A 15,676-nucleotide genomic window follows, 5' to 3' on the forward strand; every position below is an offset into this window, starting at 1 on the left:
GTTCAAAGTAAAAGCACCCAAACAGCCTCTGCAGGGACTCTGGAGAAACATAAGCCAACGCCAAGAGCAATAGAAATAAATGGCATTTTGCAAAATGATTTTATGACAAGTGTGTTCATATCGCTTTGTCCGAATAATGTCAGACTGCACGCAGTTGCTTTGGCTTGAAACAAGAAACTTGGCTCTGAAAAAATGTGATAATTGCTCTAAGCCTTGGAGAAAATTGCTGCATTATCATGAAAGTGAAGCTTACAGTAAATTCAATTTGTCTGGCTGGCATCATGCAGCAACTGATTGTTCAAACAATTCCAACATAATCTGTAATACCAAAACTTTTACTTTTTTATTATATAAATTGAAATGTTTTCAATTGTTATTTATATATCCTACTGATACTGTTTTACATTAAGGGAACATGCTTTTAAACCATATGTATGTCATTAAAACAAAAAGGTAAAATCCAAATAGTTGTATTTTTCTTTCAATGAACCAGTTGCAATGACATGACAAATAGACTAGTGGTAGACAATTTCCTAATTTAATGATTTTTTTTTTGCATTTTTGTTCCAGGTTACTATTGTTCAGCCTAACTAATATGAATATTTAGTCATCATTCATTCATTAGCTTTTATTTAGTCAGGAGAACCACATTGAGATTAATAATCTATTTTACAAGTGTGTCCTAGCAACAGTAAATGCATAAAACAAGTTTATAGTGTCAAAAAACACAAAAATGTTCTTAAAACAAAAAAATAGCAGATAAGGCAAGTACATGAAGATCAGAGAGTACAGTCAGAGGAAGAAATTATGAAACATAAAATTATAAAAGCCAAATAGTTAAAAATAAATTATAATTAAAACAAGAACAAGGTGATGTGAAAGGTCCCTAAACTCTCCCAGTGAGACAAACGCTGAGTTTAAAGCTTTTCTGTAAAGGCAAGGCAAGTTTATTTTTATAGTGCATTTCATTCACAAGGCAACTCAATGTGCTTTACATGATAAAACATGCATTTTGTATATCATTCATGTGTAGCATTCCATGAACAAGGAGCAGAACACATTGACAAATCATTAATATTTAGAGTCAACAATGACGAATAACCAATAATGAATAGGAATATTTAGTCATTAACAAATAACCAATAATTAATATGAATATTTAGTCATTGACAAATTACCAATAGTTAATTTGAATATTTAGTCATGGACAACCAATAACGAAAACATCAAATCTCAGAAATAACGTTTAGAGATGGTGGTGCGTTCAATTTAAGAGACATGTGGCGTATGTGGTGCTTAATAAAGTTTATGAACACAGTGGTATAGAGGATCAATCATCTTCCAGCTGTACTGCGTAGGTGTAATTACCTCCTATGGTCCCCTTTGACCACTGGGTGTCATCCAAGCAATAAAAAACGCCATGCTGCATGACTCACTACTGGGTTTGTTTGTCGACCAGGACCTTGGTCTGTGTGTTGGTTGTGTAATGGTTTAGGCATGAAATCTATCAAAGTGCTGCCCTTTCCTTTCCTTGGTTCTGCAGCTTTCCATTGTGACGGCACGAGACAGGAATGTAATGGCTTATGTTTATGGAGAACTCAAAATTGAAATTGGATAAAGAATTGTTGGTTTAAGATAGTGTTTTTCTGTAAGAGGGGGAAGGAGGGTAATGGGGGGTACACATGAGTTCCTGGGATCCCCCCTCCTCACACTGTGGCCCTCCCTCCCCTCAGTGAAATGTATGGAAGCACTGCGGCAGTGCACGGCTGGCCTGCATGGCTCAGCGTTCAAAGGCAGAGCGGAAGATAGGAGGAGGGGAAGGACTACAGCAGAGAGGGGGAGGAGGGGGAGGGAAGACGGTTTCCTCTCACAAACACACGCTCCATGAACGCACCGGGAAAACCGAGGCAAGACAGACAATAAAGACGGGACGGAAGGACAGCCAGGAGCCTCTGCGTCCGTCCGTGTGTGCCTGCTTCAGGAAGGGGGATAATTCCTGCTTTTCTGCGGACTAACATGGAGAGAGGACGCCGCTGAGGAGGCTTGACTTTGAGTGAACCTCTGCTCTGTGGCCCAGAGAGAAAGAGAGAGAGAGAGGGAGGACATGTTTCTGGGCTTTTCGTCCTGAAGCTGTTGATGCTCCTGAAGACACCGGACAGGCCGCATGGAAGCTGGACACCTCAGTGGGCTTTGTATGTCGGTGGTGTGTGTTTAATTGGTTTGTTATGATGTGGGCCAACCTATAGGCCTCTATACAGCCCCGCGGTAAATACATCATTATACACTCACTGCTACGTATTACCATGCTCACCCATGGAACAGTCATCTGTAATTGGCCCAAATGATTATGGAATAAGGCATTTTTATTCTATACAGTGGGAAGCTAACCGTTATATTGTTGTGTTTTTCCTCACAGATACGTTTACCCATAAGGAGCTTTTCAACAAAGGCCCCGCTACCTGGCATTTGAAGACCAACTGAACCTCCAAGCACCGATTCATTTCACCCGAAGAAGCGGATCAGAAGCAGATTTTTAAATGTTAATGTCGACTGACGTCGCATCCATCATGCTGCCTGTGTCCCGGGGTCTCATGGACCGGGATAGAGAGCTGGACACCATGGCCGCAATGCATGGCAACCCGGGGGGAGCTCCAGCAGCTGTCCGGGGCATGAAGCGCGGAGACCCGGAGCCCGATGGGCAGACGGCCGCTGCTCTGGTGGAAACAACCGGCGCGGAGTGCAAGCGTCCCCGCATCGACGGCTCCGTGGGGATCGGGGAGGTCGGTCAGGTGAGCTGGAGAGTCGAATCTCTATTCTAGTCTATTGTTCATATTCATACAGTAAAGCATGCAAGGCTGTCTACACTCAGAGATACAGTGTCTGAATGACTTCATGCTCTGAGGTGTCCTTTTTATTACTTGTGTAGGAAACTCCACCACAGAAATAGTGACATTGTATTTGATATGGGCCAGAAGGTCTGTTAGCTGCTTTATTGATGCTCATAGGTTCACATTAGGCTGGCAAACACAGTCACGTGGTTTGTTTTAACTCTAAATCTTGGGCATCTTATTTCTTTCAAAGAAATACTTTAAGACCAAACGTTTTCTGACTTATTAAAAGCTTAAAACTCCAAGTAGGATCCGAGTATTGACATGAAGACAAACCTGAGCTTTCACTATTGAAAATAATAATGGAAAGAACATGTGGTGAGTTGTGTCAACAATGTTGGGTTAAATGGGAAAGGATGTCAGTGTTTGATCTTTAAGGTGGAGGAAGGGTGGAGTGGTTATTTGAGGTACCAATGTTGACTCCTAATGGAGGAAATCAGGTCAACGTATCCAACATGATTCTCACATTGTTGCTTTTGAACCAACATATGGATAATGTTTGCAATACTCTGTATTATCTGACCTTACATATCATTATCACAGTTGTTAGCATTAATGATTGAATGGTGGTCCAATGTGGTTGCTATTAGAGCATCAAAGGAGATCAGGAGAATGCCCAGGATATCATTAGGGTGGATTATGTGGGTTGAAGTACTCTGTTGGAAGATAGAAAGTGATTTCTCAGTTACTGAAAGCATCAGTAATGGAGGTGAAGTGGCTTGTTTGGAAAACTAAATGGCTGACTTTACGTCGTCATGCTGTCCGCTGAGTGCTGACAGACAGCCTTAGAACTGTAATGCACTTACAAACAAATGCCAGTGATAGCATGTGTGTGTATGTGTGTCTGTGAGTGATGGATCAATAGCCTCAGCTCCTAAATTGTATTGAACTGGCTGCTCGGTCCGGAAATGAGAGTGGGAGAGGTGCCTCTTCATCCACCATCATCCCCCCTCCCTCCCCTCCCCTCGCTCTCAATTGGTGCAGGAGCAGATTTGCCCTATCACTAGCAGTAAAGAGGCTTTGTTTCCAGCTAATGGGATCACATCTCCTACTGGAGGGGGCATTATAACCACACTGATCTAGGAGATTCTTATTTAAAGCAGAGGATTAACAGGATGTTTATGCGTGCATATGTACACATTTGTACACAGATGTTTTTATTTCTGTGGAGATAATACCATTTGTCTATTAAGTGACAGAGTTGTGTACATTTAGGTAATGATATCAGTAAGGGTGATTGACTATATCGGCCTGCATCTAAAAACTCGATTATAATATATATTGTTTTTATTGGATTTTTTTAGGCTATTCCTCAGTCTTCACATTTTTTTAAACTTTGAATTGACTTTATTCGTTTGTATTATACTCTTATGTTTAAGGTTGAAATTTATGTAACCATTGGTTAATAATAAATTGGTCAGTTTTTTTAATCTCTACTCTACTCACTTGATCAAGCCTTTTTTTTAACATGCCATTCCAGACTACAAAATACAGTGTTGTGCCTGAATGATTGTTCATATTTTGGGTGAATTTTAACTGAACCTATGGTGTTTCTGCCTGATGAATGTTATTGTCAGCGTGTTCATTCTGGCGTTTGTAAACAGCGCTCTCTCACAGTTGAACTTCGTTCAAGAGAGTGCCAAACCTGGCTAAAACAAGCCGTAAACAGGCCCCAATATAAACACCAAATATGGCAACCCCAGCCACCACACAGTCACACTGCCAAAGGCAGCAGTCTGCAGCCCAAGCAGCACTACCTCAGATTCTGTCTCCATAATTAATACGGTGTCTCACTTAAAATAATTTTATGAAAAGGTCAGTGATGATCCAGGTGGGAAAAATGATAACGTTTTTCTTTCAACTTTGCGCACCAGGTTATAAGAAGCAACTGCTCACATTGACAACGTCAACAGCAAACCTGAAACAATGCATTGAACTAAAACACCTATCTAGTATGAACTGAAATAGAATTTGATGTGAATTGATTCCAGGTTTGGAAAATTATTAAAATGCAAAAACAGATGCACCTTTAGGGCTACTGTTTTTGTTTACATAATTTTCATTAAAAAAAAGCCCTTTCAAAGGCAAGTTTTTCTTCCTGTTTTTGAAAATATATTGTCGGCGTGAATGCTGCAGCTGCTACTACCATGGACTAAATGGGTAGCTAATATGGGGAAATGCCAGTATTCTGAATAAGGTCTCAGCAACATATTGGGTGACGAAAACCAAAAGTCTAAGTACTAGTTTATTTTTGGAAGTGAGAACTTAGTAAAACATTTTGACTGATAAACTATGAACTGAACTAATTTTAAACTTTGTGAACTGAATTTTGAAATAGTTAGTGTACTTTGGAAAGTGAACTTTCCCACTACTGACAAAATAAGGAATAAAAACAGGCCTGGGTCGATAACACATTTTTTGCTGCACGACATATTGTTCCACAAATTATTGACGATAAACAATATTATTGACAACAATTTTTCTAGACCAAATTAATCACTAATATAATGATAATACAGTATATGATAATACATCAAGTACACCCTTTTAAATGATATAAACTTTAATTTATCCTGAGTATTTCCCATTGTAATTGGTATGTCAAGAACTTTTAAACATCCTAAATACATGAAACAAACAAAACAATAAAAATAAAAAGGACTTTCTCTTTGTTATAAAAAAAAAAGGAAACGGAAAATTGCACTTGGAAAAAAAATGATAACCAAAACCAATAAAATAGACCCTGTCACTGTTAAGAACGCACACTCCAATATAAACCCACACACAACCAAAATAATAAGAGCTCATGAAGTTTCGACAAACAAAATTGCTCTTCAATAAATATTAACATTTAGGAACAGAAGTTATAGTTGTACATTCCTTAAAGACCGTATAAAGCAAATTCAGCTAAACACTTTAAATAGGTCATAAATGTATTAAAACATGTAAAAAGCCATTCGACCATTTATAATTTAATTGTGGAGCTAGGCCTCACAAACTGTTTTTTATTTCTGTGTTCAGGATTTAATGGGCGGGTCAGAACTCAGCCGCGTTATGTAACGGTGCCATTATTAGCATAAACCCGACCCTGCTGCTAAAGCGTACAAATGCATCCAACTAGCTAACCAGTCATGTCTCCTCCAGAGTAGTGCAATAATGGTAAACACACACCTTTTATCCGCGATTAACTCCGTTTGGCGGTAATTCATGTGTTCTGCATCCCATGAAAGGAAATAATAAAACTGGCACTTTTATCTGTCTCAGTTCTCTCTTTGACTCAATCCACTGTATAAACAACACTCGTATCGCTAAAAAGTTGAAACAACACAGTGTTGAGTGAAAAAGACAGTGACCGGGGCTGAGGTTCAGGCAGACCAATCACAGCGCTTACGTTCCGCCTCATCTCGACGTGTAGTCAGGATTTTTTGGAGTCAGTTTCTGGCTCTGATGGCTCAAACAGGTAGAGCTGGGCCTGTCCAATGACACTGCTAGCGCTAACTTCCTTTGTTACTGTAGGTTACATCCTCTTTCGGTACACAGAGGCGGCGCCCTTCCCGTGCATGGTTCCAGAGCCTCTAACTGACACGCCCCCAGTGTTTCAGAGCAGAGAGAAGTGCTTGTTTTTCCAGGAATTTGAGACCTAATTGTTATATACTTAGCGATTTTTTTTCCTCTTTCAAATTTGGCTCAATGGTCAATGACATGTTTTTGTGGTGTGACAAACTCATAACACAAATGTATTTCTGCTTTACACTGACTTTAATGTGTAACTCTGCCAATCCATTAAGGACCTTGTTAACCCATTTACACAATGATTTAGTTTGAAAAAAAAAATGAAAACTGTTCAAATGGGACAAAAAATTGCAGGTTTTTTTTTTAAATTTCTAAAGAAATAATATGCGTTGATTTTAGTGAGTTTGCATCAGTAATGATTGTCCTTTAACGTCTGTGACACGGGGACACCGTATGTCCCTGTATCGGACTTCTCATGCTGTCAGGGCTAGCACCTTTATTAGCTTCAAGAGGATGCTACGAAGATGCTACAGTTTCCTTTTTAAACTGCGTGAGCACCTGTTTTACAATCGCATGGGATGCTCATGGGTGGTTTTTACGGCAGTGGATTGTAGGGGTGGGGGAAAAATTGATTCACATAAGAATCGCAATTCTAATCATACACAATTCTGAATCGATTCATAAACTTCAAAAATCGATTTAAAAAAAAAAAAAATTTTTTTTTTTTTTGGGTGAGTTTGTGTGTTTTGACCTAACACTGTTGCTGTAGTAGTCGGAAGTTGCCATCTTGAAAACCCATGACCTAATAGTCTCTAATAAAAAAACATATGCTTGTAAGTGTGTTTAAGTATACTGTTTGATAACACTCCTAAGACTGTTTGTGAAAGTTGAGCATAAACGGTGTGAAACATAAATCATCGCCGATCACGGTAAATGTTAGCATGAGCATATATATCAGTTTTCCCATAGATGTTAGCACGGAGCTAGCTGACTTTTTGAATAGTGGTATTTTTTTATTTATGAGAACACTAATATGTATTTTTATGTTCAGTTTACAGTGTTACCTGAGTAAAGACTCTAAGCGGACCTTCTGAATTAGAGTTTTTCTTGAGAAAAAAGAAATAAAATCGATTTTTGAAGTTTATGAATTGATTCAGAATTGTAGATGATTAGAATTGCGATTCTCACGTGGATAGATTTTTTTTTTTTTTTTTCTACCCCTACCTTACAGTCTGACACAATCCCAACAGGAAACAACAGCGACGCTAACTTACATGGTATTACATAGACAGCACAAGGAGTGTGTGTGTGTTTTTATTTGTTTAGTATGAATAAATGTTACTTTTGTCTTAAGTTTGCCTTTGTGTGATTACATCATTGTAATCAGTTTATTTAAAATAATCTTATACAAACTGTGTTGTTTTGATGCCATAATTTGCCTTAACACACTATACATTGTATCAATTTTTGAAACGAGAATCGGTTAAAACGAGAATTGATTTTTGAATCAAATCATGACCCTAAGAATCGATTCGTGAAACACCCAAAGATTCACGTCCCTAGTGGATTGGTAGCTCATGCAACTGTGGCCGTGCCATGCGGGGAACGCTAACATGGAGCTGAGCGGTGCTTAAGTTATCCTGCAGCCACAAACACAAAGAGACAGGATGAATGACGGGAGAGTCATTCCGCTGCTATAAATTAATGTCCTCGGGCCTGTTTGGAGGCGGGAGACATGGAAAACAAACACGCACATAGCGATATATCGAGGCCAAAAAAGTCCATTATTTTATAGTTTGATAAATTAACTGTTGCCCTAGGTGTGAAAAAAAGTATATATGATTCATACTAATATCGGATCGGTGTCGGCCAACGCAAAATGCAGCAATATTGGCATCATGTTGATTGTGAAAAAGTTGTATTGCAACTTTTTTCCTAATCATAGCTAAGCAGAAGACAAGGTCTACATACCCACTGGCAATAGATGAAGCTCTAACTGATGAACTGTTATTTTCCATTAAAAATACGTTCTCTATAAATGTTTTTACTCGTCTCAATGCCATACACCTAAACATCACCCTACAATCCCAATGTGCTTTTACATAAAACAGTGACGTAAGTTGTTCCAACAGTCCCGTGTTTTAGGCTGAATAATGTTCAGTTCTCCCATTTTTATTATTCAGAAGTTTTCTATTTTCCATGAAACATCTGCATCTCTAAAGCCAATTAACAAAGGACTGCAAATCTTATAGCGGGCGTTCTCTACCCTGGCGCTCGTAAAGCCCGGCGTCTCCTCTGTAATCCTTTCCGTTCTTGAGGAAAAAAAGCTCTGATTGTTGACATCAGGAAAAGTACTGAACCCTGACCTTCTCTAAAGCTGCCACAACAGGGTGTGGTTGTAGTTGAAAGCAATCCATTTTGCACCACTGCAGCATCCTAATGGGATTCTTCCCATTTGGTTATTGACACTGCATTTTTTATTTTTTCTAATCAGGTTGTGATGTCGTCATAGTGCAGGAAAAGAAAAGCTCTGTCGAAGCAGATCTGGAAAGTTTTTTCCAGGCAGCAGCACATTTATAAATCAGTGCTTTATGTGCTGGATGAGTGAATGTTCTGCTAACGCGAGCAAAATAAAGCTAGCGGAAGGCTGTGGAGTGTATTCAGCAGAGTGAGTTTAAATGTTCATTGCCGTGCATCAAGAGTAGCTACTTATCTGCAGGGTTTGTCCAAATCTGCACTGGGGGAATCCTGCATTTTTCAGTACGACTGAGGTTTTATAACACAGTGCAAACTGCGGCTCAGGTTTAGGGAAAAGCACAGAGGATGCTGTCGGCTTCAATATCTATCTGGCCTCCTGTTTAGAGGCCGTGTTTTGTTGTCATTCTGTGTAGGAAGTGGGACACTTTAACCTAATAAGGTCCTGCCTGGGGTGACAGTGCGAGGAACAAATGACTAGGACATTAATGAGGGGGGATAACTCCTCTGTGCAAACTGAAATTGTATGAAAAATATCAGCAAGAAAAACAAATTCACTTTCTAATTGGACTTATTAGTTTTACTTTTGGACTCTAGTGCCTCTGCGACAAACTGCTGGAATTTTGCCGGCCAATTTGTCTTTGAAGTACTTGAGTGGTTTATGGCTTCGATTTTGGGAAGATTTAGAGTTAGTGCTAGACTTAGCGATTTTCCCCCCCCAATATTAAAGATTTAAGCTATATATTCAGGTTAGTGTAATTTATGCTTGATAGGTAATGTGGTGGAGATCAATAATCCAACCATCAACTCAGCAAAAGGTAATAAACCAAAACATAAGCCTTGGGTACAAGACATTTAAACTGGATAATCACGCATATCATGACAACAATAAAGAAACTTGGCTAAAATGTTCCGTCAGATTCCAACAAATGGCTTTCTGTATAGTTTACTTGTGGTTTAAGCAGCACTGCAAAACGTCACAGCTTGGAATTATTGTGCGGTTACATAACCCACTGAATAAATCAGTGGAGACATGATTCAGGGAGCTTTTGCCAAACATGCAATTAATAAATATTAACCTTGATCTCGAGAAACTGTAGCTTTTTTTTTAAAGATGCGTCACTCAATGCCAAGTGAGTTGTGGACAGTAGATGTGATGATGCCTTGATTCTGGCCATTGGCTCAGGTTATGCTGTGGTTTCTCTTTTATACATCTACTACATTCCTAGTCTTTTGTGCACTCTGTGAGAATCTTGCTTTCAGATTTGATAGAAATCCTTCAAGCATTTACCAAACTCACTAATTATTATATAAGAGACAAGGTAATAAAGCAGATGGAAATAACACCTTTTATGCCTGCAATGGGATAATGGTGTCTCACTGTTACCTGGAAATTTTAGTGGAGAACTCTGAATAATTGGACAAAGATGACAAATGCAGACTTTTGTTTCTAATTAACTTTAAACATCTAGGCCACTATTAAAAAATACAATAAATGTATCTTCTAATACCTGAAGTTATACTTGGCACACTTACAGCCATTGCTGTCAATCCCTTTTTAGATCCCAAACTCAGAATGGCAGTGGCCACGGTTACATTATGTTTTTTTAATTTGGAATTAGTAACTCTGAATTAAGTCATTTGGAATTAAAGTGTTCTGCTTCGTGTTTACATGGAAATAGTAATTACCGAATTGAGGTTTACATGGAAAACCGATTTATTCGCCTTTATTCAATTCCGCTTTCAGTCTGGGGGTTGGGAAGGCTCTGATTGGACAGGGGGAGAATGCGATGTATTCACGTCTATCGGGAAACAACACAACAAACCTTTTATTTTCAGCTCCAACATAGAAGATCACACATGAGGACTGTTTTCACTTTTATTTTGATTGTAGTTGTGAAGATGTCAAAAACACACAGTTTTGCTTTCACTCGTGAAGCAGAAGGAGAGACATAGGGCAGGAGAAGGGAGATAGAAGTCCGTACTTTGGTCAGTCAAAGCCAGCGGTTAATGCAACAGCAGTTCTGCCTCCACTACACAGGACGTTGCCTGAAAAAATAACGTCATAAGTGAAGCTCTGGTGCATGGTGCCCCGATGAAGCCTCTCTGTTTGCTCATGTCCGTGTGCCGCCATCTTGGATTATGTCGTCAAGTCACCAGCATGTCATCGTGGCAAATCGCATGCGCAGAAAGACCGGAATTAACTTAAAGAGGAATTAAGTGCTTACAACATAGAGGAATTATTTAATTTGGAATAAACCAGCCACCTAATTTGGATTTAAGTTTAATTTGGAATCACATTAGCATGAGGAATGAACTGTTTACAAGGCCAGTTTAAAGAGGAATTAACTTTTATTCTGCTTTAAAGCAGAATTAAAGCTCCCATGTAAACGTGGCCAGTGTAAAATCAACTTCAGCTTCCTTTACGGTGTACATTTTACGACATCCTCAGGTCTGAGTGAGATATTGCATTCTCAGAGTGAGACTAATTTGTCAAATCCAACGGTGTCACTTGTCAAACCAAACGGAATCACGTCTCAACAAAATGTCCATCAAAAGAAACGGCGCCACTTGTTAAACCAGAAGCAGTCAAATGACAGGATCTCAGGCTTCAAAATTAAAGTCATCAGACTCAACTGCCTCAGGCTGTAAAACACAACAGGATATTGTATTTTGAAGAAACTGGCAATAGACGTCATCATCATTATGTTTGGATATGAGAGTAAGTTGAAAGCTGTTATTTTCTATTTATTTTGAAAGGTTTAGTTAGATCAAAGTTTTATTTAACTTTAACTTTTTAAAAATAAAAGGAAAGAACGGCTTTTAAACTTACCTTGTCATGTGCACTTCCGGTTCCTTCAAAATAAAATGCTATGTTGTATTTTATGGCCTGAGTCATTTGCGGGGTGGGAGGGTTTCTTTAAAAAGTAATGCTGTACAATTACAAGTTACGGCGTGCTTGGGAGCGTAAGGTTGGGGTTCGATTCCAAGCTCAGTCATATTTTTAATGACGTCTTTTTTGGACTGGCGACTACAATACATTAAAAACCAATATAAATGAGATATGATCTTTGCTCATTGATGATGGCTTTTTATCGCACCCGTGCACGTAGGCAACCCAAGCTTTACATACTCAGAGTTGCATCCATGCGTCCATTTGTTTTTGTTTAATCATTACGGTCTGGAATGATGTCGTCAGGATAATTTAAATTAGGTTAATTTAAATTAAGTTGATCAAAACCTAATCAATGAACCTGATCAGATTCAGCAAACCATTGATCACTGAGGGGGAATTGGCTGACATTAATGCTGCTTTCATACATCTTTATATGACATATAAATAATTAAAAATGAGCATTCAGAATAAGCCATGTGTTTACAAGTTAGATTAGTTTTACCCTACTGATGGTGTGTTGTTGCAATAGTAACTTATACTGTATCTATCTTTTAATTGTATCTTACTCATTATTTTAAATTACATTCTTATTTTTGACATACATTTTTGTTTAATTATGGGTTGCATTTTTATTAGTATTTATTTTGTTTTCTTAAAAAAAAATTGTAAATTCACCACAGATGGTACAAGTAAAACAAAAGGAAAACCTTCATGGGCATGGGCCGCATGGCATTATTTTACGTATGACTTCACAGCACCATACTATTACTGTAGGAACGTATGCCGTCTATGTGCTTTTGACATGTTGAGCTGACGTCTGAAATCCCCGGCTGCCAGCCCTATCCCTTTGAGACAGCAGGTGTGCGTTCACTGTGAAAAGTCGGAGGGATGTTAGCTACATTGTGGGAAAATAGACTTCAGGCCCTGACTGACTGTCGGCAGACTTAGCACATGAGTGGAAGAAGTGGATTCACATCCTCCAGCGTGTGTGTGGCTCTCCTTCACAGCTTGGTGGGATGAATCTCAGAAAAGTAAAATGCACCTCTCTCTGCTCCGTGGTCCCAAGGCAGGATAGGAATAGACACGAGTGTTGTGATAAAATTAGACGTCACACTCGCTTACTAAACAATTACTCACATATACACCTAGCACCACCTGTAGTTTTTGGAGAGGAGGAACGAGTAGGTTTGTGGATTTCTGTTGCATCCAGAAAAACAGAGGCCTGAAGCAGATGAAGACTTTCATTTTTCTATCTACGTATAATCCTGAGCTCACATGCCCTGCCCCCAGCTCTACCTGCCCCCCTTTTCCTCTGCCATCTGTTTACTTGAGGTCATTTTGCGACTTTCTTCTGATCACTTACTGTGGTCTTATCTAACAAATCCCTGTGTTGTTTTCCCCACCAATACCACTTGCAAGTATGAGGAATCAGTGGTTCTCTGGTCAAATTTTCTACTTTTTTTTTTTTACTTTGTGGAGGTAAAAGTAAAATGGAAAAATTCGTCTTAAGCTGCCTCCCTGTGGCCTACGCTTCTCTTCCCTTCGAGTTCCTTAAGGAAATTAAGCACATGACTCCGCTCATGTATGAGTCATTGTCTTTGTTCCCTCCTTCTTTTCAGATTTCTTTTTCTTTTTCTTTTCAAGATTCTGTCTCTCTCCTGTGGTTTTTCCAGCTGTGGTTTTGCAATTATAAGCCCCAGGTTTATTCTGATAAATGTTGTTCAACCTTTGCTGAAGCTTGCACCTCCGTTTTGTCGACTCTGGTTTAGTTTTATTTTTGCCTCTTCACCAATTGCATTTAGAGTTTGGCCTTGTCGTAAAGCAAAGTTTATGCTTTATTCATTATATTCAAGCCTCTTAGAGGTAATTCATTATTTAGAGCTTCTACCTCCAGAAGCCAGTTCACTAAGTACATTTTTGGCTCTGAGGTAGATGCACAAACTGCATTTTTTTTTTTTTTTTTTAATCACAAAAATACAAAGACCTCCTCGTTTCTCGACTAAGCCTTTTCACATTTGGAAACGGTATGGTTAGTTTTTAGTGAAATGGCCCTGTGGGGGTTGTCGAGTTAGATGGCTACAGTATTAATCAAGGGAACTCAAGCTGCGAAGCACACACAGCAAAGTATTCCCCCGGGGACCAGAGCAGGCGAGGGACATTGGTTGGTAGATGAAAAGAAGATCAGAGTAGGACGGAGAGATGAGGGAGGTGCAGAGATGTTTTCTAATCTAGTGATGTGAAGTCAGGGACGGGCAGATTCAACCCCCTCCCTACCACGTGGGCCTTAATTGCTGTGAAAAGCTCTTTTTTAATGGAATACATTTACATAAAAGCAAAGGATATTGTTATGAGTATGAATAAAGTGAGTCAGGGGCTATTTTTGTTGCTCTCACTTCTTTTCTGCTTAACGTTTAGTACCATACAAAGCCATGTTTTCCCTTCTGCATCTAACTTTACAGTAATCACTCGCCAGATGTTTGATGTATCTATATCTGCTTCACACTGCCAGAACATTGAGAGGAATGTTTTGGCGATTGCATCAAGGCTCATGATCGCATTTCACACTGATGGGCTCCAGCTCACTGACACTCTTGACCTATTTATGATTTAAGAGCTGTGGTGACACTCCATTTTTTCTTCCTTCTTCTTCTTCTCGTCTTTCATCTCTCCTGCTTGCATGATCTCACTCGCCCCCGTTATCACGTCTTTTACACCCAGACAAAAGATTCGCTGGGCGTAAAACTCTGGAGCAGAGCGATATAAGGAAACAGCGGGAGTGTTTCACCAATGGAGTTAATTAGATTAGGCTTCAGAAAGGCGGAGTTTGGAATACAGAGTCACAAATATAAAGAATAGAAACTATCTGTATATAAAGAAAGCTGTTTTGTGTACAAGATTAATATAAGTGATTTGTTAACTTTTCAAAAATGTGCTTCTCTCTTCCAGAACAACGATCCTTTGACCCTCGGTTACCATGGATACCCATCTCACAGTCAGGTAAGGGCAACCACAAAATACCTTTTTATGTAATGGTTCTCAAATCCATTTTTTTAAACTTTTAACGAGGCATGGATCGTTTCGTGCATTAAAGAAACCTTGCAGCATACCATCAATAATTCGCAGCCTTCGTGTGCGCTCCCCTGTCGGCACGAAGTACCATTCAGTTACCATGTCAACAACATGCATGTATAATAATTTTCAAGGTCCTGATGATATTCTGTATTAAAACTTGCAATATTAGTTATTGTAATAAAAGATATTTGAAACTGAACTGACTAAATATTGGCAAAGGTAATCCGTCACGGCACACTAACGTGCCTTAATCTTTGCTTCCAGTATTTCCTCATAAAAATCTGGATTTAGTTTTCATTTAACAGTATTATGAGGCTTTATAAATCACAAGGATGGGGTGAATATCAGAATAGATCAGCCAGCTAGGAGACATGCCTGCTCAACTTTCACCATTTCTTTTTTTAATCCTCCAGATAATCATCTTTTAGGCTGTAAAAATAACGCTTTTTTTAAAGAATTTTCTTGGGTTTTTTTTCCCTCCTCTGTTCACCAAGACAAATCCACACTTAAAAAGAGGAACTCACATCTTTGTGTGTGTGTGTCTGTGTGTGTAAAGCTACAATCTGTTGGCTCGTTTGTGTATTAGCCAGCTCATTGTGTTATTAGACTGTTCAGTTTCTGCGGTTAATCCTCAGATCATCCTCTACTCGTTCACTCATCCTCTCACATGCTCTGCCCATAATCCCCTCATGGCTCTCTCTCCCGGCGATGCCCGGCAACCTCTGGCTGCTTATCTGCACTTTATCTGTTCTAACATGTCAGGTTTTATTTGCTTCAGTAAAAGGCTACAATAGCTTTTGCACTACTGTTTTTCACTATGGAAGTCTGAACA

General features: G+C 39.1%; 1 protein-coding gene across 4 annotated transcripts in view; it reads left to right on the forward strand.

The window, feature by feature from the left end:
- Window positions 1-1,819: 1,819 nt before the first annotated feature.
- The window catches only part of rbfox2 (RNA binding fox-1 homolog 2), a 46,174-nt gene continuing 32,317 nt past the window's right edge, over window positions 1,820-15,676 (forward strand). For 3 of the 4 annotated variants that reach the window (XR_003675785.1, XR_003675780.1, XM_028470438.1), the window contains exons 1-2: window positions 1,822-2,789; window positions 14,719-14,769. Coding sequence is in view for 2 of the 4 variants with exons in the window: in XM_028470438.1 (XP_028326239.1) it covers window positions 2,538-2,789; window positions 14,719-14,769 (303 nt within the window). In the remaining 2 variants the exon portion in view is untranslated. Of the gene's footprint in view, window positions 2,790-14,718; window positions 14,770-15,676 lie in introns of all 4 variants that reach the window. The other variant, XM_028470522.1, reaches the window with a different exon arrangement.

This window comes from Gouania willdenowi, chromosome 1 (genome assembly GCF_900634775.1).
Source record: "Gouania willdenowi chromosome 1, fGouWil2.1, whole genome shotgun sequence".
NCBI classification, from domain to species: domain Eukaryota; kingdom Metazoa; phylum Chordata; class Actinopteri; order Blenniiformes; family Gobiesocidae; genus Gouania; species Gouania willdenowi.